Raw genomic sequence first — 27,747 nt, forward strand, 5'->3', positions numbered from 1 at the left:
GCCGGAGAGAAGACGATTAATGCAACCTCAGCTCCGGACAAGATACTAAGCTCGGTTGCCTCGTTGAACAACCCATTATGTATTTTTGGATAATGTAACCTGTCGGTAACCTTCTTGTTGAATCCGCTTGATGTTAATTTTCTACTTTTCCTTTCATTTTCCTTTACTCTTCTTCCTTACCATAATAATCGTACAGAATTACACAATGATACTTGAATGGAAACTCGAACGAGCACTCTCAAATAGGGAATTTTGGAAATCCTAACGCGATACTTGATTGCTTGATTCACTTACCTCAAAACTCTTCAGCTATAAACCTTTGAGTTTCAACTCGAAACCCAGTTGAAGGACTTTCCATTAAAAGGAAGAGGGTAATTTTTTGGGTTGGTTGATTTCATTTGAGACCCAGTTATAAAACGGGTGGTTAAAATATTAAAACTTTCCATGATGAGGAAGAAGGGTTTAATTTTTTTGAGGCATTGAAGTCTTTGAACGGGCTTTTAGCATCAAACATCTATAGACTAAATGGGTCCAGAAAGTGGGTTTTTTTCATTTATAAATCAAATTTAATCTGTATCTCTTATTTAATATGGTGTCATGCGTGGGGCATTGATGTGCTTAATAGACGATTTGTTGTTTTTGTAAAGCTTAATAGACGATTTTTTTCTTGTAAAATTGCGCAAAAAAAAAAAAGAAAAAGAATAGGGTTTCCAAAAGTAAAACTAAAATCATGATGGATCGTAAGAGAGGACGAATTAAATTCATAAGATACCTGTAATTCCATTTGTAGCCTTATATATTTGTATTTATGGGTCGTGTAGTATCATTTATAACCCAGAGAGTAGGGGCAGAGCTGTCATTTTACATGCTCGTAGAGTGTTCAGAGTTGATGTTCTTTAGCCTCAACGTATCAATCGGACCGCTATAAATACATTAAATTGCAAGTACAAAAACCTGTGCACCGTTTCCAAAGCGATATAAAAGGATTCTCTAAAATCTCTCCCGCCTGGCAAGAAAAGGGGAGAACTAGCTGTGACCAGAGAAGACTCTGGTTTCTGATTTACTTAAGCTAACTTCTGCGATCTCTAATCTTGTTCGATCTTCGAAATGACGAACTTGAAGACGGACTCTCCCATTTCTCGTCGCATCGTGCTTGCTTTTCTCGATTTCTTGAAGTCAGGTTTGTTTCTATTGCATTTCGTTATTTTGTGTATTTTCCGTTTTGCTATTTCCCCCAGTTGCTTTTATTGTGAACTGATCACTATATGTGGTTGTAATTCTGATTTCCTTGGGATCTCGGTCTGTATCTGAATTTGTTTGTAATGCTTCTGGTGTCTTTCTGGTTTATGAAACTGTTCAACTTTTCCGAGAGTTACTTTATCAAAATTTGGACGGTGTCGTGATTTTTGAGGTTCTTTTCACTCAGGGAATAGCTTGGTAATTTTTTGGCGATGTTGAATTCAGTTGTCGTCTGTTCTCCCTCAAATTTTAAATGAGATTATCACTTCGTATTCATACCATTTTGATGCTTTGAGTTTGATTGATCTGTCGGAATGTTGTAATACTCTCCGAATTCAGTTTGTAAAGCTTCTGGTTTATCACTTTGTTGAACACTTCAGGTTTTTTCTTTATCAAACTTCGAATCATGCTTTCGTCTTAAACTTTCTAGTGATCGGCAGCAACCCTGAATTTGGGGCTGGGGACTTTATTATTATTTATATATTTCTATTTGTGTTAGGTTTTGGTTGAATTCAAGTACTGTTCCTTTTTTCTGTCCTCCTTATGTGCAGATCACGACTTTTGAGCTTGAATTCTCTAGGGTCTCCATGTGTCGTTCAATTAAATTTTTGGTTGAGACTTGAGACAAGGTTGAGTGTTAAGCTTAATGTTCAGTTCTGTTTACAAAATGCTAGTTTGTCAAAAGGTTAGATGATATACCTTTGCTAGCTTTTCACGTTACAATGACAATATAATTTCCAAGGAGAGATGCTAATTGGGGGTCTGAGAGTTGGGATCGTGGTTCTGCCGAGAACTTGCTCTCCCTCATATAGAAATAAAGTTTTAGGTGCAGAAAAATTAAATTATTCTGTAATTGTCCTAAAAACCTATTGGAGAAATCATTTTGCATGTTGTCTTTTTTATGAATGTCCCTTAATGCTCCTTTTATCCTTTGTAAGTAGAAAGTGATTTGCTCATAGATAGTTTTTGAATGTCACTGAACTGAACTATTTTTATTTTTCATTTACTTATATTGTTTGTTGAACAAATGTGAGGGGGACTACTAATTAAGACTTCTGTAAAACAGCATTATATATCTTTATCAATTGACATTTCTCTTGGTTAAAAGGGAGCACCAATAAATAAGGCCTCTATAAATTGGCACCATTTATCTTTTGTTTGTAGATGGTGCTGCCTGTATCTGTGCATTTTGGTATGTAAGACCATATTCGTTTATCCCATCTATGTATTCCATATTAAAATTGTTAATGATTCTTCTTTTTGGTATTGGCTGCTTCCTTTTGAGCAGTTGAACCAACAGCTGGTGTTGATGTTGAAGCCCTTGAGGTTGCTAGAGAGTGTTTGGAGGAAGTTTTTAAGCCGAGTCACTCTTCTGTTGATGATCAGATAGAACCTGGTTTCTTGGTTACTTTGTTCCACTCATCGGATAAAAAGAAACGTGTAACCAACTCAGATCTGGGTCATGGAGGAATCTCACTAGACACGGACAAACCAAGCACATCGTCATCACAAAATGCTGTTGATGGAAGTACTGAAGAGGCAACGAAACCACTAGTTATTTCTTCCTGGTCCAATTTCATATGGTTTTTGTTGCCTTTAGTTTAAGATATTGGCAGGCTTTGGTATTGTTGCAATTTATTTCTGCATCATTGCTGCATTATGTGTCTTTCTGATTTTGTACCTTCTTTGGATTTAGATAATCTAGTTTAAGCTAATAGGCTGCATGATGCTATGGAACATATTATTGTTGCGACTATTGCCAATGGAGCCTGTAAGCTTTCTCTTATAACTAAAATTAAAACAAGAATAGAAGGTAAAGTAGAAGATGGTATGACTCTTCTCCATCGGGGTTACCATTTTCCTCTCATTATGTTTGAGAGTGGTCCATGACAGCTATTTTTGATACATTAGGGTTTTTGTTTTTGTTAAAAAACAATAACTGCCAGATATGTGGCTGTTGGGTGAAGAAGAACCACTTCAATTGGACATAATATTTCATGTTTTATATTTTCTTATTTTTTGAGATTTGGATCTGAATAAAAAATATAACGAAAATTAAATGGAAAAATGTGATCTCTTTGGAACTGTTCAGATCTGATACTGCAGTTGGCAAGTTCATTGTCTATATACCAGTTTCAGCTTACTGAGTGCAATCTTGTTGTAGAATTAATGAAGTATTTTTGACGATCACAAACTATATATCTACTTCTTTTTGTTGTCTTTGTTGATCTTATTATTGCTTTGAATTAGATGTTTTTGTCTTTAAACATTTTGTGATTATTTTTTTGATATGCTTGAATAACAAAAGAAAGGATTCCCTCAGTCAGTTACCAGTCTATCTTGTAGTTGCTGAGAACGTCTCGAAGCATAAGGAGTTGTTCTTCAAAACCAAGAAGCACAGGTTCCCACAACCCTGATGCCAGAAGAGCTGCAAGACGTGGTCAAACAAATTACAACCAAGCTGACCTTTACAGAAGAGGACATACCAAAGTTGTCTCAGTTTTGATAAGGTGTCAGTCTGGATTCCCTGCCCCACAGAAATAGTCCTGGGGTTAAAAGGAAAAAGTGAATACATCTTATATAGACCTTATGCTCCAAACACTGTCGATATGAAATGAGCTGCTTTATATGTAACCATAGGATATAACAGCTTCCATCAATGTTCTGCTTCAACTTAGTTTGGTCATATAAGTTTCTAACTTTCTATGGTTCTAACTTTCTATGGTTCATGGTTCTTAATTTCTCAAAGAAGTTTTAAATTTTGAGTTCTCCGCATGCCTGCTTTGGCAACTTCGACATCTTTATCTGCCACATGGCATATTTATTGAGTTTATGGGTATTTTCTTGATTAAGTCTGTAGGCTTCTAGTTCACGTGGTAAAGTTTCAATTCATGGCTTGCTTGAGCTTAACTACAAGATTTAACCGATGGCTAATCGACATGGTCTGCTAGTGGCCTTTCCCACTGTTTCATTAGTCATTACTGAAGATACGAGAAGAAAATTTATAAAATTGGTGGGCCCTATGTTTTGATGGCCCACAAAATTGGATGCATGGGTAAATCAAAGGATACTTTAGTTATCTGATAGTGGGATTGGTGTGGTAGTCTTGGACTGAGGGTTCAAGCAATGAAGCAAAGGTCAAATGCTGCAGTATCTTAATAAAACCAAAACCAAACACCTGGGAATTTGTTTCTCAAAGTAGTGGCCGTTTCAGGGTTTTGAAAGCTCAGACAGGGAAGATGCATAGGGTAATGATGTGCAGTCCCTAGGGATGGATTGATGTAAGTTTCAAGTAATTCTGGGCATTCCTAAATTTTAGGGTTGGTCGAGTTAAAAAAGGTTCCTAGGTAGGTCAAAGGGGCTAGAAGGGAATTCTAGGGTTGTAACTTGGATTGAATGGTAATGGAGACTTGAAAGCTGTTAATTTAGCCGTAGCACGGATCTTGGCTTGATTTCACCTATGCTCTTATGGAATACTTAACTCTTGGACCACGTCCAACCAAAATTGACATAAACTAGTGGATGCAGGCGCAGACACTCATAAAAGCCTTCAAGGCTTGATGTAAACCCAGGTTTTGGGTTAATCTTCAGGATCTTCTAATTTGGAGGCAGCACACAATTAGGGTTTCTAGGGGTTTTGGTTAGGGTTTTTATAGGTTCTAACACTGCCCAGGTATGCTGAATTCAGACTTGAAAATCAAATCCCATCTCAGGTAGGACTGGGATTAGGATTGTGGCCAGAGTAGAAAGGAGGGCTAGAGCTGTGGTTCTGCAGGGCAGAGAGGCAGTGATGAGTGTTTAGGATCCAGAACTGGTTCAGATAAGAAGGGATGAGGTTTAAGATGTTTCAGAAAATTTCTGGAATTCCTGAAAATTCTGCAACTTGCACTTGAAGAAGATGAAGTGCAGAAAAATTCAAAAATCTAGAAACAGGTCTGCTTTGGGTAAAATAATGTTAGGACTCTGTTCTAGGCTTTAGGGCGAGCAAAAGGAAAGGGTAAAGGGTTCAATTGGGGCTGAGAATGTGAATTTCCTATTAGGGCTAGGATGGAGGACGTGGTGAAGAAGAAGAGAGTGGGAGATGGCTTCCAGGGCTTGGGGAAGGGCTGGAAATTTCAGAGATCGAAGGGGAAGAGTGATAGGGTATTTGGCAATGGGGTTAGGGTTGCTCCTAAGGTTTGAAACTAAAAGGAATGCAGACAGAAGGAGAAGTAGGCTGGGGTTGGGGATGGGGTTTAACTTACTTGTATATTGAAGGGACTATAGAAAACTCTTTGTTGGATGCTTGACTAGGTGATTGAAGATCTTGAGATTGAAGAACAATGCACAAATCCAGCTGCAGGTCACCCTCCCAGGGATCTCATGACTTCCCAAGTCTATTTTCTCAAACTCAATTCATTCGATTCATCTAACTTGAAAATAACTTACACTAGAAAGGCTATTTATAGCCTGAAACAAAGGACTTGTACTCAAATAAGGAACTTGGTTGCTAAGCAACCCGAACTTATTAGACTTGCACCTAACAATTAGGACTCCTTATTAGGAAATAACTATTTCCTAATTTACAACTCAAAGACTCTTAATAAAGGAAACAATAATTACTTAATCACTAAGACTCCACTTTAGAAAATAAAACCGAAATAAAAAATTCAGAAATAATACTAAATAGACTCGATTTTAGGGGTTGAAAATGACCATTTTGCCCCTTGGTCAGTTTTGGCCCCCCTTTGTTTGGGCCCTGTTTCAGATGGGCTTGGGCCCCTTCTAGGCTCTTTTGGGGCTGCTTGGGGGCTGGATACATCAAGGCTTGAGACAAAATATAATCTGAATTGCAGTCTATTCCATAAATTGGGGGCTTTATATAGCCTTACATATGAAGTCCTACTAGACTTAGGGCTTAGTGTCAGACTCTAACTAAGAATTAGAAAGAGAAGCTAGGCTCAATTCGTGGGCTGCTTGACTGAATTAAAATGCTATTAATAGACTGACTTAAATCTAATGGTTGGGCAGAGTTAATAACTGGCACTGAAGTTATCAACACTGGAAAAAAAATATTTATTACTTACACTGGAAAAAAGAACTTAGGAAACTATTACTACTAATCACTTGAAATGCTGGTTGGCAGCAAGCCTAGGGACTTCATCTGGGCTTTTAGGGGCTGCATGGCTAACACCATTCACATAGCAGTAACCTAGAAGTAACCTACCTTTGCCCATGGATGATTGATCATGTTCTAGTTGATGATGGTGCCTTGTGATTGCAAGAATTTGGTTTTTCTTGATGGTTCTAAAGTTGTTTTTTCCTGTGTCTTAACTCTTATTTCTGACATGCTGTATGTTGGCCTTCTTAATTCAGACGGAGAGTAGGAACGGAGAACAATCTTCAGGTAGGATTTTATTCTTTTGTACCATCTTCTTCTAGCTTGTGCTATTTGGATTCATCTTTTATTGTTATTGTATCATGCACATTGGTTGGTATTTTTCTTGATATACAAACATTCTTGGACCCTGCCACTTAGGGGGGGGGGGGGGGAAGAAGAAAAGAAAAAGGAGGGGAAAAAAAAAGGAGAAGAAGAAGAAGAATAGAAAGGTAACTTTATGTCATGCATGAACAAAATGACTAAAGCTTGTTATGCATTTGGTAAAGTCTACCCTTGGCATAGAATTAGAACACTGTCTCCAAAGTGGAAACTTCCTTTTTCTGTATTTTCTCATTTTCAAGCTCAATAATTACATTCTCTACTTATTGCTGTTCAAGGTAATTTTTTTACTTCCCCCCCCCCTCTCCCACCTCTTTGAAGGATAAAAGTAGTATAGGTTAATATATTGGGTTGAAATAAATTGGACACGCCATTACTGGCCATGATCTAGTCGACCATCAACTGAAGTTGTAGACCCCCAAATAGTCCCAGACAATCATCTTCCTAATCGCTGCATAAAGTTACCTTCGATTATTTTATATATATATATATATATATATATATATATATATATATATATATATATATATATATATATATATATATTATATATTTGGGGGGGGGGTGATAAATGAAGGATTAGAATGTGTCATGAAGGAACTGAATAGGAGACTTCTAGAAAGGGAGAATTCTAAAGGTCAAATCCTTCTTTTGTCCTTCCATTGTTATTAAATTGGAAATTCTTCTTAACTCTTTGACATGCCCGTCTTTCTTTTTTCCTCCAAAAACTTGTACAGCAGGAAGAGTAGGGTTTCTTCCAATTAGAGGTTTGCAGAGAATCTGATGCAATCCCAGTTGGGTTACCTCTTATTGTTTAGGTAACTCAATTTATAAGCACAAGTGTTTTATTTTATTAGCATGTAATGTAATAGGACTTTAAGTTGTTTTGTGATGTAGGAGAAACCCTAGAAACTAGGGGACCTACAAAGTGGGCTACTAGACTCTTAGAATTAAACACCTATTATTGACAGATATTAAATAAAGGAATTTGCAACACTTGAAATCTGATTAATCATGCATATAAGACAGCTAAAGTAGAGAAATAAACACAATAAGTCTTATTGGTAAGCACAACTAAACAAGAATCAATAGTGAAACAAGGGGATGGGGATCTTGGCACCATAACACTAAATTGAATGCAAGAGTATTTAGAAACTTAAAGAAAAATAGAGCTGTTCTAATCAATATCAGATTTCTAACAAGGAATTCAACAATTAACAATGTAAAGGAGTCTTGGGAAGTTTTTGTTTTAAACAAAACTACTGCCAAAAAATAAATAAGAAATATTTTGGGAGAGATAATGTTACCTGCTGATCCTGGCTGCAAAACAGGGGTTGGAAAGCATCTAGGAACAGAAATAAGAGAAAATAAAAAAATATTTTGAAGTAGTGGTGAATCCTAGGAAAGGAGAAAAAAATATTTTGAAGTAATGGTGTATCTGAGGAAAGAGAGTAGGTGATGAGATAGAGGGAGGGAAAGAAAAGAAACAAAGAGAAGGGAAGGGAGACTAACAAAAGAAAACTAAACTGCCGTATAAGGGAAAGAGGGAAGAAAAAAAACAAAGGTTTTTTTCTGCAAGAAAATTATAACAACCGTGGGGTTTGGGGAAGAAGAAGAAGATTTCCAGGGAAAGAAACTAGGTCTTTTTTTGAAAAAAAAAAGAGAGTAGATCTTTGTAGAAAAGAGCAAGGGGAATTTTTCTAGTGGGAAATAAGGGTGAAAGGAGGAAAGAGAGCTTACCTGGAGAGAGGGGGAAGAACTAGTACCGCCAAGAGAGAGAGAGAGAGAGAGAGAGAGAGAGAGAGAGAGAGAGAGAGAGAGAGAGAGAGAGAGAGAGAGAGAGAGAGAGAGAGAGAGAGAGAGATAAACGAATTCCATACAAGGTTTAGATAAAAAAGTTGATCCCTCACAACCCTACATGTTTAATTCCCAAAATAACCCCAACTTAAGTTGTATATGTAACCCAAACTCAAAATAATTCAAAATTAGGCCAAAATAGACTCTAGGCCCAGCCCATAAAGACTCAAACATGAAATTAACGTATTTCAATAGTACACTACTACCCAACCAACAAAGACTAAGGAAAATAACATGACAAACTGCCTATGAGCAGTGTTTCTCATTGAACCATAGGATCTTAGCAATCCGATAACCTCTGATCTCATCATCCATCCACATAGATGCTGTCGTGGGATGATCTTTAAGTCGGCGTCGCCGGTAAACTCGGAACTGCTCACTGATGTCCTCATCATTTTGAGTTGGTTTAGTAGGTTTCTTAAAAGCTAGTAAGTTGTTAAATTGCTTGGTTCAGCTACTTAATTAGCTATTAGCTACTTAATAGACGAAGCCTAGCTTGGTTCAGCTACTTAGTTAGCTATTAGCTACTTATTAGACGAAGCCTATCTTGTAATTTGTAATCAAGAAAGACAGATGTGAAGAATGGATTGGTGGGCCTTTGTGGCTGTATTGCGCGCACTCTTCTCTATACTTCTTATGAAACAATTGCCCCTCTCCTCTACTGGCCTTCCACCAGTTAGTTCTTTTTCTGATTGGTTCAATTGAGTAGCAGTACCATCCTTGAAATCCTTTATTTATGTGAATACTTGGTTGGAGCACGTAACGAGCTACACAACCAAGAGTTTAGAAACACTTCTCCTTTTCCAAGAGTTGTTCTGTTGGTCAACTCTAATTAGCTGAATGAAGTTGATAGGAGCACGTGTTAGCCCAATAAGAAGCTGATATGCAGGTCCACTATGAATCTTAAAAAGAAAAGTTCAGGTCTATATGGCAGATCAATGTGCTGATCTCCTGTGTCTGATGTCCTAGCAATGCTAAGACCGGGATAAAAGTCAGAAAATGTAAAAGGAAAAAAGAATCACTGCACAGGTTTCTTATCATTCAGAATCCCTATGAGCTGTATGCATTTATGATCGCCTTGGGAGTAATCTATGATTGGTTTTGATTTCTATTATCATACGTTGCATATTAAATATCATCATTACCACTGTTACTGGTATTTCTTCGTATCTCGTATATTGGCAGTGTGGTACTTAACCAAAAGCAACCCACCAAAAAAATTCAAATTGCAGGGGTATCAAAAGATAATCTGTTTGGCCAATTCATTAGTGCGCTTGAGGATTTTGGCTTTTTTAAGACCAGATCTGATGGGAAGGAAGACCACGCCTGCCTGGATAAAGCATCAAATTTGTTTAATCTTGCAATTCAGGTATTATTTGTTCTGTTCTCAGTTTATTTGTCTGGTAACCCCATGTTCATATCATTGAGAAAAAAACTACATTCTTTCTTGGGGGAAAAATTGTATACACTTCCAAGTGTGTAAAATATTTGCATAGAAGGTTTGTGCTTTTCATTGAAATCACTAGAGTATTTTGTTGGTCCAGGCGCCAATATCGTGATGAATAATCAGAAAAGAGGTCATGTATGTCCTTTGACCCATCATTGATACCAAATTGATGGTAAAGCCTATCAGTGCATATCGATGAGATCTCAATGGAAGTACCTGTAGAAAGGGCTTCTCGCCTGAAACAGATAGTATAGTGAAGACTGAATTTGGGGCCTCTGATGTTGTTGCGAATGCACCTGTCTATTGCAGTGTTTTTGGGGATGGCAATGTCCTAGGACATTAGTGAGCATTTCCAGGATTCAACCTGATGAACTATAGAAGGAGAAAGGTTTATAGGGGATTCGGGAGTTAACAGAGGTTACTCAGGCAGAGATCAAAGGGCGTAGACCAGCTCGTTAATTTATGAGTCCAGTTTGCTTTCTGTTGGTCCTCTTTCAGGTTTTGTGTTTCCCTTTGATGTAGGTTTTACTTTCTTTTCAAATTTCCAGAAGATTGTTGATGCTGATCATCATATAATTGTGGTTGTGCTTTGTGTCACTATGTTGGATGTTGAGGCAGGCAAGGGATTTGGTCTGTCTTTATTGGAATGGACAGAGGTAATAGTACTATTCTGGTTGGATGGTACTTGTGGTTTTTATTATGGGGCTTTGGCATGTGGTGAAGGATTCCTCTTCTTTTTCTGTTTGCTGCTCAGTTTGAGATGCCAATTCTTTTATTTCTCTCTCTCTTTCTCTCTCTTTCTTTTTCTTTAAGAAAAGTGGCTGTATTCATGCTCAAGGCTCCCATGGTTAGCATGGTTTGGGGAGGGGAATATACACGGCCGTACCCTTGTTTCCAGGACTTGAACTCATAACCAAGTGATTAGTAAGTAAGCACTTGACCGACACCCCAAGCATAAGCTTTAATCTCTTGTGCTTCTACTCTTGCTGATTTTTTTTTGTTTTTTTAAAAAGTTTAATACGATGCTCTTATGAGTATAATATCCAATTATTGCATCTAATTTTTGTTGATCAGCTTTACTGGAGAACCTAATGTTGAGTAAACTAAATAGATTCTCTGTCTGTAATCTGGAATTTGTAATTTTTTTAAAACTTGTCCTGGAGCACCCATGCCTACCTTTCTACCAAACATCACAAATTTGATGGCTTATTGTCTGGCCCTATTTCCTTGAAGTTCTACAAAATGCAATTTTTCTAGAACTTTTTCTGTGAAGTTGATTCCTATTTGTGGGATCTATCACTTTGAATGGAGACCACAGGCTGTTTGTGTAGTTAAGGTGCTAAAAGCAAAGTTTCATCTAATCTTGACATGATATAAAGCTCTCTTAAGTCTTAATATTCTGATGCATCCTTGAAAGATTAAACTCTACTTTTCATTTTCTTACCAATGTCACTAGTTTAAACCCTATCACTGGTCATATTCCTTATCCAAGCTGAAAGCCTAATAAACAAAAGCATGAGCATTTGTCTTTGCCATATTAAAGTCAGGAAAATAACTTGTAGGTTCAGAATCACCATTTGCTTTCAGAGACTGCTTTTGCATAATTGGTACTTAAGATTATCCTTTGTTTCTGAAGAATCCAGATGTTCAAATATCATGCACTAAATACCAGTCATTAATATCAAAATCTCAACCTTCTTGTTTCTTTTTCCCATTCTTTCTATGCATCACCTACTAGCCACTGCTTCACAAGTGTCTGTTATATCCTACCAGGAAATTGAAAGCTCTGGATGCCAAACAATAAATCAGAATAACCTGGCAGAGATGCTCAAATCGCAAGGTAAATCTTATGTGTAGAACTGTAGATTATAGTAATGAGTTTTGAAGGACCTGCTTTTGTTATTTTTAAGTTTTATTTTTGGCTATCTTTACTTTCTTGGATAGAGTATATTAGTTGTTGTCCATGATTATTGACTTGGTGCTTAATATTAGTGTCACCATGTTAGAACTCTTTTTCTTTGGATCCTCTGGAATGGATCAAATGTCAGAACCATGTTTGATTTTTCCTGTTGAAACCAGAAAGGAACTAAGCTCTAGATTGAGATCTCGACGAGGCTGGTTTGTTTATTTATTTATTTTTTTAACCACTTAGGCCCTTAAGATATTGAAATATCAAAATAGGACTGGAATTTCAAGATTTCATAATATCAGTCAAAATTTTGTACGAAAATATTTCAAACTCCCACCTTGTTTTGCTGGAGGTGGAAGGGGGTGGGGAAGGAAGAGGGTTCCAAATATCTGAAATTTGTGTGTGATTCCATTCCGCGATAACAACATAAATTTTAATGATGGTTACAAAACCTGTAACCCAGGACTATGTGTAAATGTTTGCAAAATTCTGGGGGTGTATCTCCCTAAATCTCTCTTAAATAGAGTAGGGTGGGTAAACACTGTTGTCTAAAGAGTCTCAGCTGGCTCTATTTTGGAGCAACCTGCTAACGCTATTGGAAATAGCCATTGGATTTGCCCTCTTTGTATTACATGCCTGTTGGGAGCAACCAGTTGACTAATACATCAAACCACTGACAGACAGTGGGCTTTGTAGAGTCCACCAGCCTGACAGCCTGTTCTTATCACTGCTCGGTAAAGTGGACGTAACTCACTCTCTAGATCTTGGATTGACCCATTTCTTTTTCCGTATGAAACTAGACATGGAGAGATGCAACTTCCTTGTTTTAAGCTAAGTTTAGTTCCTACTACAATGCCATAAAATTTTTCTTGTGGTGGTGGAATGTATAGGAACAGCTTGCTGAACAGCACTGATCTTAGAAAGCTTCAACCAGTTGAGAAATTTGAGTATTTTTATACCTTTGACTCCCTCACATATGACCTCCTAAAGGTGTTAGAGCAATAAAAAAAGGTAACCAGTGCATCAGGCTTCCACATTGGGGTTTGGGCAAGAGTAATAATGTGTGCAGCCATACCTCTGCTTCTTAGAGAGGATGGCTGTTTTCAGACTTGAACTATAGTAAATATACTTAACATAATTGAACAATTTAAGTCCAAAATGTTCCCTATAGTCATAGGTGCATTCAGCCACATGGTGAAACCCATAGCTCATATTTGGGCTCTTTAAGTGGCTATCTCCATGGGTGTAAAACCAATGACAATCACTTACCTTAGTCTTCAATGCTGATGATAGCCACTTTTTCTAGCCACTTAAGCTATCACACTTTCCATTTGGTATTACTGAAGTGAAGCCTGGTCTTTAGGTAGTCTTCACTTCTACTTGCCCCATTGTTGTGCAAGCTTGATTTTGGTCTTCCAATATGAAGCTTGCTTTGCAACAGCATCCACTTTCTATGGCTCTTCTTCATGCAAATCTTGATGTTTGAGAGCGTACTAATTGACCTCTTGTACTTCAAACTTTTTCTTCATTAATGTAATCACCGAAACATAGTAAATACAGTGTCTCAACAGCATGATGTTCGAAAAGTACTTTTCTATGTATTTCTATTAAAGGTTTTACTGTGTAACTGTTTTTCCCCTTCAGGTAATAGGGCTATGCAGTCCAAGCTGTATTCAGATGCCATTGAGTTGTATACTTGTGCCATTGCACTTTGTCAGAATAATGCTGTGTATTATTGTAACAGGTATGCTCTTTGACTGATTCACTCTATTTTGATAGAAAAATATATTGTTCTGTTCTGATAGATTGGTAGTTTTAGACTTTAATTAAAAGATCATGAAGGACAGTAGTTGGCATGTCAGCACTTCTGATACTTGACAGGTAGTTCTTTGCCTTTTCTTCCAACTTGTTTCTAGATGCAATTTAATTCTTTAGATCAAGTTAATAAATAATAATCACTGTATATTGCTGTTATGGTATATCGAATGATTTAGTGCAAAATAATGAAAATGACCAAAGCAGTACAGTTTCTAGTTGTTTTTATATAGAATCTTTTGCAATATATGGGAATTTTAGATTTTTAGAATGAGATTTTGTTTTTGAAGCCTGTAGGCGTAGTCAACCTTCTCTACCTAATACAAACAACAACAACAATAAGCCTTGTCCCAACTAAATGGGGTCGGCTACATGGATTCTTGCCCTCCAATCAGTTCTGTTCGAGGCCATGCTAGATACAAGGCCTAAGCTATACATATCCTTTCTCACCACTTCTCCTAAGGTTATCTTAGGTCTACCCCTAGCTCTTCTAGTTCCTTCAATATGGATTATATCACTTCTCCGTACAGGAGCATTTATAGGTCTCCGTTGAACGGGGCCGTGCCACCTTAAACGACTTTCTCTAAGCTTATCACTTATGGGAGCAACTCCCAGACCAACTCTAATATGATCGTTTCTTATCTTATCCATCCTAGTTTTGCCACTCATCCATCTTAGCATCCTAATTTCTGCTACACTAAGTTTATCTATATGATTCTTTTTAACAGCCCAACACTCTGCACCGTACATCATAGCTGGTCGAACAACGATCCTATAAAATTTTCCTTTAAGCCTTAATGGAATATGCCGATCACATAAGACCCCGGACGCACCTCTCCACTTCATCCACCCTATTTTAATTCTTTGGGAAACCTCATCTTCAAAATCACCTCTTTTACTTATGATTGAACCTAGGTACCTAAAACAACCGCTCTGAGGAATCTCTTTATCGTCAAGTATCACCACCTCATCATCTGCCCGATCATGACTAAAGTTACAAACTAAATATTCTGTCTTCGATCTACTAAGTTTAAAGCCTTTTGATTCCAAAGCTAATCTCCATGATTCTAATTTGGTATTAATCCCCACTTGGGTCTCATCAATCAACACAATATCATCCGCAAAAAGCATACACCAGGGGACCTAATCTTGAATGTCTTTGGTTAATTCATCCATTACTAGTGCAAATAGATATGAGCTTAAAGTTGACCTTTGATGTAGCCCAACTGTTATCGGGAATTCATTACTTTGTCCCCCCACTGTTCTAACACTAGTCACCGAACCATCATACATATCCTTAACTATATCTATATATTTACTTGCAACACTTCTTTTCTCTAGTACTTGCCAAATTAACGCTCTAGGGACTCTATCATAAGCTTTTTCTAGGTCAATAAATACCATATGAAGATCTTTCCTACATTCTCTATACCTTTCCATAAGTCTCCTAATTAAGTAAATAGCCTCCGTTGTAGATCTTCCCGGCATAAACCCAAATTGGTTCTCCGTGAATCGTAGTTAAGTGTCTCAAACGGGTTTCAATTATTCTCTCCCATAATTTCATCGTATGGCTCATCAATTTAATGCCCCTATAGTTATTACAACTTTGAATATCTCCTTTATTTTTGTAAATTGGAACCACAACACTTCTCCTCCAATCATCTGGCATTTTCCTTGTGCTCATAATCTTATTAAACAACTTAGTCAACCAAACTAGTCCATGGGTTCCTAAGCTCTTCCATACTTCAATTGGGATTTCATCAAGACCTTGTGTCTTGCTGAGTTTCATCTTCCTTAAAGCTTCTTTTACTTCGAACATCGAAATTCTACATATATAAGTTCGGACATTGGTGCCTTGGTGAAAAGTGTAATCGTCAGAAACATAAGTGCTTGAAGAATGCTCATTTAGTAAACTAGAGAAATATGTTTCCCATCTTTTCTTAATATCCTCCTCACAAACTAATACTTTACCATCTCCATTTTTAATACATCTAACATGGTCAAGATCTCTACTCTTCCTATCCCTCATCTTACCTATCTTATAAATAGATTTTCCCCCTTCCTTTGTGCCCAACTTATTATATACCTCTTCATACTTCCTTTCCCTTGCTTTTCCTGCAATTTTCTTAGCTTCATTTCTATCCAACCTATACTTATGAAGATCCTCAACATCCTCAGTTCTTTGCCATGCCTTAAAACTAGCTTTTTTATTCCTAATGGCAGCTTGAACCTCACTATCCCACCACCACGTCTCTCTATAAGAATGGATCTTTCCTTTTGATTCACCTAGAACATCTTTAGCCACCTTCTTAATACACATAGCCATCTCATTCCACATTGCATTAGTATCCCCTTTAAAATCCCACTTTCCTTGTTTGACTACTTCATTAACGAAGGATTTAGAGTACTCTCCTTTCAAATTCCACCATCTTATTCTGGGATAGTTTACCTTGGACCTTTTATGTGTTCTTGGGACTAAGCACATATCCAAGACCACAAGTCTATCTTTGTGCGATTAAGCTTTCCCCCGGTATCACCTTGCAATCCTTGCACAACAATCTATCAGTCCTTCTAGTTAAGAAGAAATCTATTTGGCTTCTATGCTGTCCACTTTTGAAAGTAATTAAATGCCCATCTCTCTTTTTGAAGTAAGTATTTAATATAGATAGATCAAAAGCAGTAGCAAAATCCAAAATTAAAATCCCCTCCTCATTCCTTTCTCCAAAACCATATCCTCCATGAACACTCTCATATCCTCTTTGATCTTTTCCAATATGTCCATTTAAATCACCTCCTATGATAATCTTTTCTCCTTGACAAATTCCTTGCATTAATCCATCCATATTTTCCCAAAATTCTAGCTTTAGACTTTCATCTAATCCTACTTGAGGTGCATATGCACAAATTATATTTATGCATTCTTTCTCCATTACAAGCTTGATAGCAATAATCCTATCACCCACTCTTTTAACATCCACCACATCATTTTTTAAATCTTTATCCACTATTATATCCATTCCATTTTTATTTGTTTTATCCCCAGTATACCAAAGTTTAAAGTCATCCAACTCTTTGGCTTTTTTACCCCTCCATCTAGTCTCTTGGATGCAAGCTACATTAATCCTTCTTCTCCTCATAACATCTATCAATTCTAAGCTCTTACCAGTTAAAGATCCTATGTTCCAAGATGCCAATCTAATCCTATGCTTATGGACTAGCTTCTTTACCCGCACTCGTCCACGGCGCGGGAACCCTTGCCTACTTATCACCGCATCCGGGCGCCGATGCGACGCGTCGCTTACAGGGGACGCCCTAGCTAACTCTTGCCCACTTATCACTACACCCGGGCCATAGTGTAGCGCGTCGCTTCTTTTGTCGGGGAACGCCCTAGCATAGCTTTTATCATATAAGGTCGAATCCATGAAAAAATGTTTGGCTAGATTTTTTCCGGTGCTGGCTGCCGACCTGATGCACCAACCCTCCTCCTTTACCCAGGCTTGGGACCGGCAGCAAAATGCTGGCGGAGTTCTTCTCTACCTAATACATGGAGTCATATTTATGTATTATTTCAGCTGAAATCTGATAAGACACAGTCACGCTAACCTAGACACACATAAGGCAGACATGGAGGGAGAGAGATGGAAAAATCTTGAGAGTCCAAAAAGGGATTTATTAGTCGGTTGTTTCTCGAAATTAGCTCTGGAGATAAAAAGCCTTAGGGTCCTGACTCAAAAATGAACAAGGGAGGGAAAATTATGCATACCTCTCCTATAGTCTGCCTGAAACTTTGCAAACTTTAGTTGTATACCCCTTGCAATAAGGGATTTTGGGGATATATGTAGAAATTTTTATAAATAAACATTATGTGAGAATTATATTTTTATAACTTCTAAGGCTCTTTTTGGTATCAATTCTCATTGTCTATTATGACTATTTAAAAAAAATAAGTATAAGAATTCATTATTGATCAAGAATGACAAATGGTTTGGTGACATTTGTTGACAATAAATTATAGATTGAAAAACAAGTTTGGTATGTTAAAATGAAAATTTTCTAAAAATTAATAATGAAAATTAATACTCAAAAAATCCTATTAATCTTAATATTAACAAATAACTAATTACCAAAAATGTTGGCTAACTTGCATAACTGTGGGCACTCATTGGGATTCTCAAATCCAATCTGTCTAGCTACACCCACGATATGCAAATTCTTAAAATCATACACAAAAATGAGGATCGGAACCTGATATGACGATCTGATGAGATTCAGAATTTATACAATATATAAAAAAATTATTTTTACCTACAAAATCTGAGAAACGTTCGATCCTATCAAAGTGACTGGAACCTGATTTCTGCAACAGTGGAATGATCTTTTGATCGCTTGTCTGGCGCTTCCGGTGGTGGCGATAACGCACATTTGCTGCAGCTACCACGGCGAATCCGATCAATGTGGCAGAGGCGATCCGTGCCAGCAGAACCAAAGCATGGCCTCCACTATTCCCACCTGAAAGACATAAAATAAACACAAAAACACAAGTTCCTTTCCTTTCTTTCCGCTTCATCTCCGCTAACAATCCTTACGCCATGAAGTAGCAGTAGCGAGAAGCTTTGAAGGAGAGTGAATTTGAGCAGCAGCTGTTCAAACTTCAGAGCTTTGTGAAGAAGTGAGAGCTCGGGTTAGGGTTTGAGAGGGTTTGGGAGCAACTTTTATAAAATAATGCGTTTTTACCATTATACCCTCATCTTGATTTTAAAATTTCAAGTGTGCCACCGCATAAATGAAGATAATGAATTGTCCCTTATAATCCACAATGGACTTTTAGTCCATTATGGATTTTGAAGATTTTTCTATTATTTTAAATAAAAATCAAAATGATAATAGATGCCAAATCATTTAGAACAATGAAAAAATCTCATAATAGACAATGAGAATTGATACCAAAAAGAGCCTAAGTACTAATTACTAACAATTTAAGCTAGTAATCAGGTTTTTTCCCATTCAAACTAGGAAGAGGGCTTTTTTTTGGTTGATATAGTATATATGTGGGAGAATGGATTCAGATTAGAATATAGTGAATTTGTTTGAGCAAGCTGCTGCTGTCTCTTCCCCTGATCTGACTGTGGAAGCAGTTGTATGCGTGAAGAATCTTCATCTTTACAAACTGCTTCACATCAATAGTGAGGTGAACTTGCATTTTTACAAAATAAAATAAGAATAGTAAATAAATAAATAAAATTGCATTTTTACTCCTCACTACCCTTTCTTTCCCCCTACTTTTGTTTTCTTGGTCATCCAAGGACCCGCTCTAACCGACTTGCAGATCAGATTTATTAATCCATCCCTGTTAACTGTTAACTAGAAATTCCCCTTTTCTTGATTTTTCAAATTCCCCCAATGAACCCTATAGCTACCCGCCTGACACCAGTAACAGCCCTATCGAACAACTACAACCCTGTTCTTTGGTACCTCAACTTTGAACCCCCGACACCATGGTTCGTAGCCACGTGCTCTAATTCTCTGAGCTACAGACCCCACCTCGTCTCCACTGGATTTGTTCCCGTGAGTATCCTAAAAAAGGAACCTTTCCTCTCCTCAGCCATTTCGGGTTAAGAAGATGTGAACACACCATTCTTAAACTACCCTAAATCATAGCGTAGCTTTTTCAAGAAATCAGCTTTTGACCATCAATTTGTTTGACTTGCAAGAACCCAGTGTTGTCCCATTCCCTAGAGATCCTCTATTTTGAGACCAATTTTTCTTTCCTAATCCCTTCTAGAGACATGGCAGGGAAAATACCTGATCCAGAGGTCAAATTGTAGGGTAATACCTTGCCTTCCAGAGATCAAGTTTCATAAACGTACAATTTTCTACCCATTTTGCATTCATTCATTGGCAGATATTGGCTATTGGCCCTCGATAGGCATGCCACCCAACTGTAAATTATTAGGTAATCTAAACTCACTAGGATTGAGTAAAGAAAGAAACTAGCTAATCCCCTATGCAACCTAACTATCCATATTTTAGGCCACAAAGATGGTCTATTTCATAGAAAATCCTTGGGGTCAGAGGCCCTACCTGTATAGAGCCCTACTCTGGACTTATTCCTGATAAAACAAACCTATTTGGTGATGAATCTGCATCACATGAAGTAGGATAGAGAGCGTCTCAGACTCTGCTGCATAAACATTGTCAAATGTTAATGGTTGCACATACCAGATTATAGTCATGATTGCTTTACAGTAACAGTAAGTGGAAACTTTTCAATTTATGAAACCCTTACCTGTCCATTTATGCTAACATTTTATCACGTGTCGTACTCTATTGTTTGTCCACTCAATGGGCATACTATAGGGTGGAAGTTCATATGGCTAACTCCTAGATGGGAATCACCTTTTTGAGTTTGTCCATTGAGCTAGCAATTCAACTTGGTGTTTGGTAGGTCTAGATCATTACTTGTTTGTGTCAAGGCTGTTGTATTCTTTTTCAAAAATTTTACGTGTATGAGATTGAATCTATTGTTCAATTTATGAGTAAGTTTCCATGTTAGAGTTCATGAATCCTTGTATTTAATTTTCTTAAAGTTATGGCCCTTCAGTGACTCAATCATAGCACATTGTTAACAGGGCAGCTGCTTACACACAGATTAAAAAATGTGATGAAGCAATCAGAGATTGTCTGAAATCCATTGAAATTGACCCAGCTTACGTCAAGGCATACAGTCGCCTGGGCCTGGCTTACTATGCACAAGGGAACTACAATGATGCTATCAACAAAGGATTTAAGAAAGGTTAGTCTGAAATCAACAACATTGGTTGTTTTCACGTTAAATGGTGTTGATGTTTGGGTTCCAAGCTTTGGTTGTGGAAGTTGATTCTAAAATCCAGGCCAGCTCTGCATCTGCATCCAACACGCTGGTAACATAATTACATTGTCAAAGCTGGACTTCAAATTTAGTATCATGTTTGGGATAGTTTTTATGTTGACATGGATGTATGTTTGATGGGTCTCTGATCAAAGAAGAAAAAAATGAACAATTTAGAAGCCCCTTTTTTTTTTTGGAAAGAAATTGGCAAACATGAAAATGACTAAATTTGTTGATCTTGCAAGTACTTAGAAGTTAGAAGATACGGTGAAGGACAAAAACTAGTCCTGTTAGAGTGAGTGATGGGACTTAAAAACCACTGGTTGTTAGTGCTGAAATTTAAACGACGGTGAAGAGCAGAGATCGACACAAATAGGATATTTTGGTATCATATTGAATAACAAAGTTTTTGGTCCTTTGAATATTACTTTCAGCAGTGGCAGGTGAAGTAGATGCATTTTGTTTCTGTCAGGTGTTAACGCTTAAAAAAGTATATCATACATTTATATGAAAATTTTCCTTGTTTTTACGATTTCTCGTCTTTTAGTTCTAAATTGAATGTTTATCCGTGTGTATGTCTTTTAAGATTTATTTACCTGTTAACTCCATGATAGTGATGCATAAATCCTGGGAACTGATAGCTGTTTCCATGTAGTTCTATTATAATATGGTGCATCTTCCCACAAAAAGAAAAAGGTTGAATTCATTTCAATCCTATATTGAAAACTTTTAAACCAATAGCAAAGTTCTAGCATTCTCTTTGTAAAATATATTTGTTCATTGTTGCGTGAAGGGAGAGACACTTAAAGAAAAGTAAAGATGATACAACAACAACAACAACAACAACAACAACAACAATAAGCCTTGTCCCAACTAAATGGGGTCGGCTACATGGATTCTTGCCCTCCAATCAGTTCTGTTCGAGGCCATGCTAGATACAAGGCCTAAGCTATACATATCCTTTCTCACCACTTCTCCTAAGGTTATCTTAGGTCTACCCCTAGCTCTTCTAGTTCCTTCAATATGGATTATATCACTTCTCCGTACAGGAGCATTTATAGGTCTCCGTTGAACGTGGCCGTGCCACCTCAAACGACTTTCTCTAAGCTTATCACTTATGGGAGCAACTCCCAGCCCAACTCTAATATGATCGTTTCTTATCTTATCCATCCTAGTTTTGCCACTCATCCATCTTAGCATCCTCATTTCTGCTACACTGAGTTTATCTATATGATTCTTTTTAACAGCCCAACACTCTGCACCGTACATCATAGCTGGTCGAACAACGATCCTATAAAATTTTCCTTTAAGCTTTAATGGAATACGCCGATCACATAAGACCCCGGACGCACCTCTCCACTTCATCCACCCTATTTTAATTCTTTGGGAAACCTCATCTTCCAAAATCACCTCTTTTACTTATGATTGAACCTAGGTACCTAAAACAACCGCTCTGAGGAATCTCTTTATCGTCAAGTATCACCACCTCATCATCTGGCCGATCCTGACTAAAGTTACAAACTAAATATTCTGTCTTCGATCTACTAAGTTTAAAGCCTTTTGATTCCAAAGCTAATCTCCATGATTCTAATTTGGTATTAATCCCCACTTGGGTCTCATCAATCAACACAATATCATCCGCAAAAAGCATACACCAGGGGACCTAATCTTGAATGTCTTTGGTTAATTCATCCATTACTAGTGCAAATAGATATGGGCTTAAAGTTGACCCTTGATGTAGCCCAATTGTTATCGGGAATTCATTACTTTGTCCCCCCACTGTTCTAACACTAGTCAACGAACCATCATAAATATCCTTAACTATATCTATATATTTACTTGCAACACTTCTTTTCTCTAGTACTTGCCAAATTAACGCTCTAGAGACTCTATCATAAGCTTTTTCTAGGTCAATAAATACCATATGAAGATCTTTCCTACATTCTCTATACCTTTCTATAAGTCTCCTAATTAAGTAAATAGCCTCCGTTGTAGATCTTCCCGGCATAAACCCAAATTGGTTCTCCGTAACTGTAGTTAAGTGTCTCAAACGGGTTTCAATTATTCTCTCCCATAATTTCATCGTATGGCTCATCAATTTAATGCCCCTATAGTTATTACAACTTTGAATATCTCCTTTATTTTTGTAAATTGGAACCACAACACTTCTCCTCCAATCATCTGGCATTTTCCTTGTGCTCATAATCTTATTAAACAACTTAGTCAACCAAACTAGTCCATGGGTTCCTAAGCTCTTCCATACTTCAATTGGGATTTCATCAGGACCTTGTGTCTTGCTGAGTTTCATCCTCCTTAAAGCTTCTTTTACTTCGGACATCGAAATTCTAAGTATATAAGTTCGAACCTTGGTGCCTTGGTGAAAAGTGTAATCGTCCGAAACATAAGTGCTTGAAAAATGCTCATTTAGTAAACTAGAGAAATAGGGTTCCCATCTTTTCTTAATATCCTCCTCACAAACTAATACTTTACCATCTCCATTTTTAATACATCTAACATGGTCAAGATCTCTACTCTTTCCTATCCCTCATCTTAGCTATCTTATAAATAGATTTTTCCCCTTCCTTTGTGCCCAACTTATTATACAACTCTTCATACTTCCTTTCCCTTGCTTTTCCTGCAATTTTCTTAGCTTCATTTCTATCCAACCTATACTTATGAAGATCCTCAACATCTTTAGTTCTTTGCCATGCCTTAAAACAAGCTTTTTTATTCCTAATGGCAGCTTGAACCTCACTATCCCACCACCACGTCTCTCTATAAGAATGGGTCTTTCCTTTTGATTCACCTAGAACATCTTTAGCCACCTTCTTAATACACATAGCCATCTCATTCCACATTGCATTGGTATCCCCTTTAAAATCCCATTTTCCTTGTTTGACTACTTCATTAATGAAGGATTTAGAGTACTCTCCTTTCAAATTCCACCATCTTATTTTGGGATAGATGAGGAAACCAAAAATGTGTAGGCAAGCATCAGCCAATAAATTGTCTATTTAAATGTGACCTGCATCTCCAATGTGGGGTTAACCTTGTGAATCTGAAGGCTAGTCTATTTACTTAACCAACTAGAATATCATCAAACACATTAAGATAAGCCTAGTCTAATATACTAGGCAATGGATTGGTCCTTGTTCAGAGAGATGCTTTTGTGTTGATGGGTCAATTACTATACTTCTTCACGATTATCTCATAGAAAGGACATTGCGACGACCACCTTATTCCTGTTATCTATTGAGTGTGAGAGGTATGCATGGCATTTTCTCCCATACCATGTTAAACTTTGATTCCCATTAATGCTTTGTAACCAATCCACACCCCCCCCGGGGGGCGCCCAAAAAAAAAAAAAAAACAGAAAGGGGAAGAAGAGAAAGGGGGTGGTGGTGGTGTTAAATTTAACAGCTATTAAATCATTTGTCACTGGGGCTGTAACTTGTATTAGGAGGTTGAAGACCCTAGGATTCCTGACTAAATCAGCATTTCTTATGTCCTTGATTCTTTGAACATTTAGTAGTAACACAATGAAGAAAGTAATGTAAGTTAGACATGTTCAATTGTTGATGAAGTTGTATAGGTTGCATAGTGATTGTTTTCCAAGTGAAATAGTACATTACTGAGGGGAAGTGTGAAATCCAGATATCATTATGTGGTGGAATTTTTTTTTCATCATTTCCCACAACATCTGAATAGAGGTTATCTTTTGTTTGATTGGTAATTGAGAATTGCTGATTGAACAGTTGCTAATTTAAGATCTGTTTCTGCAGCCTTAGAACTGGATCCAAATAGTGATTCCATCAAAGAAAATATCCAGGTTTTGTTCTTGCCTATCAATTTACTATCATCATACCCGTGATTTATGTTTTATTACAAATACTACTCAGTTATTTGTGTTTCCAGCATCTTTCACTTCAGGGTATTACAAAAGTTGGTCTTCATTTTTGCAATTTCTTATGACAGGTGGCTGAACAAAAATTAAATGAAGAGATGCGAAGGACACATGAGCAGGTATTAGTTTTCCAATTACTTATATCCTTTTAACTTGTGGTTATCTTGTTTGATGTTATGGACAACCGCTTAATAAGAATTAGAAGGCATGGTAGATTGCTGGCCTTCCTTGTGGGTAGTCGGTAGATGCTATACCACCATACCATAGACCTGGAAGTGAATCTAATCTCAAAACTCTCCCATGTTCCCTCTGGTCTGGTGATCCCTGTAGCTTGAGAACTGGGCCCAACCACTAAACTAAGAAGAGATATCTGTTACAAGTCTTGCAGTGCTTTGCATACATTCAGTTTATCTTGTCGACAGAGGAAACCAAGTTGTTGAAATCTCCAAGTAGCATACCTGTTTACTACTGTAAATCAGATATTTTTAAACTGGGATGGAAGTCATGTCTTCTTACTATGCCATTGTACCTAATGCTCCTGTGGTTAACTGGAGGACGTACCCATGTTCCTTAGGTCCATTAAGAACTGCTGTAGATGATCAGAAGTTGCCATCTGGACTAAAGAATATTTTATTTTATGTCTAGTGCTCTACAGGATAAATATAGCTGGGAATTGTAAATTCTATCTTGTTAAGACCGCACATTAATAGCTTGGTATGATATGTCAGTCCACTTTACAATTACCAAATGTCCTTTGAAGGTGTCTTAATGCAGACCTAGGAATGGCCCACTATAGTGGGCTTTCACACAAGGAGAACTAGAAAGATAAGGAAGAATAGGAAGAAAGGAAATGGGAAATTGCATTAGAAAGGGAAAATGGAGAAGCAAGGCGCACACACAACACAGACACCAGGCTCTTGGAAAAACCTAAAGCCTCTGTTTATATTTCAAATCTGTCTCTTGTCATAGGGGATTACATCATATGCATTGAAAATCAAAGGAGTTCTAAATTAAAATTCTTTGACTGGGACACTAACTCAAATAAGGGAACTTAAGAATTAGAAACCAAATACCCTACTAACTTCTAGAATAAACTGAATAAAATGAATTGCTAAATTTGTACTAGACTGTTTTAACTAAAATGGGATCTGGCTCATCTTTGTCTGGAATTCGGGTTGGGTTTGGGTCAACCCAAGGTTGTGTTTCTACATCATGTCTTTTCCGTTCTCATTGTTTGATTATCTGGGCAATTAAACATCTTTGACAAGCTGCATTGGACCAACCATATTCTCTTCATTGCTTATGCAGGCAAATGGATCCACATGGCATTATCAACAGACTTCATGGAACCATGGCCCCTCTGGTCAACAAGAACCAATGAACCATGGGCCACCTCCAACATTTACAGCTCCTGGTATGAATCCCGCTAATTTGGCTAGCGTGCTTATGAACTTAGCTGCAAATGCATACCAGGAGCAGAACCAGCAGACTCGAAACGATCCGCATAATGCAACTGCCAGAGAGAATGAGGAAAGCACAGACGAACCAGGAATAAGAATAGACGGGAACATTACTCTGAATTTTCAAGACGAGTTACCTGAGGAGTTATCAGGGGCCTGGATGAACGTCATGGATGCATTTTCAGGAGCAACAAGGCATAATCCTACGCAAGGCAATACGAATGATGGATCTGCACCAAACTGATACATGAGAACACACGGTATTGCACTGTGCAGAACATGATAGACGATAAGTTCTACCTTCCATTTGTTGATATCCCCATCCTCTGTTCAATATTCATAACGTCAATCTTTCAGGAGGTGGACATCAAACACTCTCAGGTAGTCCATGGTTGGTGATCGACATGTTAAGTGTTGGGACGTCTGGTAGGCACTGCCACCTGAGTTATCAGTTGGCTAGCAAAATTCAGAAATGAAAATGGCATCAAGTGATTATTAACTGATACCCATCTTAATGCTTTTTCCCCAAAAAAAAAAAAAAAAATTAAAATTTAGAATCACCCATCATAATGCCAGAGTATTCCGATGGTATATTGTTGCTTTTGCATGGTTGAGTTAGGTTGATTCGAACAGAGCAGTGGGACGCGTGAGGAGAGTGTTGGGTCTTAGCCGTAAGTCTGTGACTAAAATTTGGGTCCCTTTTAAATGATGGTTGTGGTAAAGTTGCTCCATTGCAATTTTATGGTTAATTGTGGATTAGAATGTGTGGGTTCGGCGCTCATTTAAGGTTAGTATAAAACCTTTATTTATTTCCCTATTTGAAATCTATAGGGCCACAACACTGTAAAAACCGAGTGTCTGCCCTAACTGTTTTACTTTCAAGTTTTCCTTCCTGTTTTACATCGCTTGCTGGCTTTTTCCCTTTGTCTTCATCATTGCGGTACTTTTTTTATTTCCTTGGAGTGGCTGCACCTGCAGGCTCTTGAGCCCTAAGAGTAAGACGGACAGGATGGGATTTTATCAGATTTGAAGGAGTTTTTCCAGGTTTCATGGAAGATGTGTTTTAGTTACTGTTAGAAATGTGTCCTTTAGGATAACTATTAGATTGCATCTTTCACGTGACAGGATACTGTAGATTAGCATCTTTCACGTGAATGAATACCCTAAATTACTGGGTATCCATGCCTATATACCTAGGAGTTTTAATGTAATCGCAGATTTCTTAGCTAGGATGACTCTTTCAGTTTTGGGCCCAAAAGAATGGCCGATTTTCACTGTGTGGTTGGTGGAGCTATGTTCCCCCACCCCTTGCCCACTTTGAATGAGATTGTTGCTTACCAAAAAAAAAACAAATTGAAAATAATATTGGGTATTTTTCTGAAGATTTTCCAAGGAAGGAAAGGACCTGGACCCATTTTCTTGGTTTAAGGATTAATAATATTAGAGCAAATTGCATTGATACTCTAAAATAGAGGCTTTAAAACACTGACTCTCCACTTTATGTTTGAGAAATAAACACTCTAAAATTAAATTTTCATTAGACACATTAGTCCAATTTTTCATTGAAACTTGTTAAAACATTGCTTTTTTTTTCTATATTTTGATAGGGATATTTTTATAATTGAAAGAAAATAAACAATGATTTCATAGTTTTTTTGTGACAAATTAAAATAATGTGTCCAATAAAAAATCAATTTTGGGGGTATGTGTTTTTTAAATATAAAGTGGGGTGTTAATGCTTTGAGGCCTCCATTTTGGAGTGCAGGTGC

At 37.4% G+C, this 27,747-nt stretch overlaps 1 protein-coding gene across 3 annotated transcripts; it reads left to right on the plus strand.

The window, feature by feature from the left end:
• Window positions 1–955: 955 nt before the first annotated feature.
• TPR8 (Tetratricopeptide repeat (TPR)-like superfamily protein) lies at window positions 956–27,237 on the plus strand. 3 transcript variants are annotated; one of them, XM_089164238.1, is made up of 11 exons: window positions 956–1,180; window positions 2,528–2,793; window positions 6,595–6,625; window positions 9,808–9,944; window positions 11,796–11,862; window positions 13,576–13,675; window positions 20,376–20,539; window positions 24,397–24,443; window positions 24,590–24,637; window positions 25,827–26,238; window positions 26,336–27,237. In XM_089164238.1, the coding sequence occupies exons 1-10, from the start codon at window positions 1,108–1,110 to the stop codon at window positions 26,220–26,222; spliced, it is 1,329 nt and encodes a 442-aa protein (XP_089020364.1). In that variant the 5' UTR covers window positions 956–1,107; the 3' UTR covers window positions 26,223–26,238; window positions 26,336–27,237. The 3 variants fall into 3 exon arrangements, with proteins under 3 accessions (XP_089020364.1, XP_089020363.1, XP_089020365.1); XM_089164237.1 differs by having other exon boundaries at window positions 25,827–27,237; XM_089164239.1 differs by having other exon boundaries at window positions 2,528–2,778; window positions 25,827–27,237.
• Window positions 27,238–27,747: the final 510 nt, after the last annotated feature.

The sequence above is a fragment of the Hakea prostrata genome, chromosome 7 (genome assembly GCF_041222555.1).
Source record: "Hakea prostrata isolate BN-2017 chromosome 7, UWA_Hpros_2, whole genome shotgun sequence".
Taxonomy (NCBI): domain Eukaryota; kingdom Viridiplantae; phylum Streptophyta; class Magnoliopsida; order Proteales; family Proteaceae; genus Hakea; species Hakea prostrata.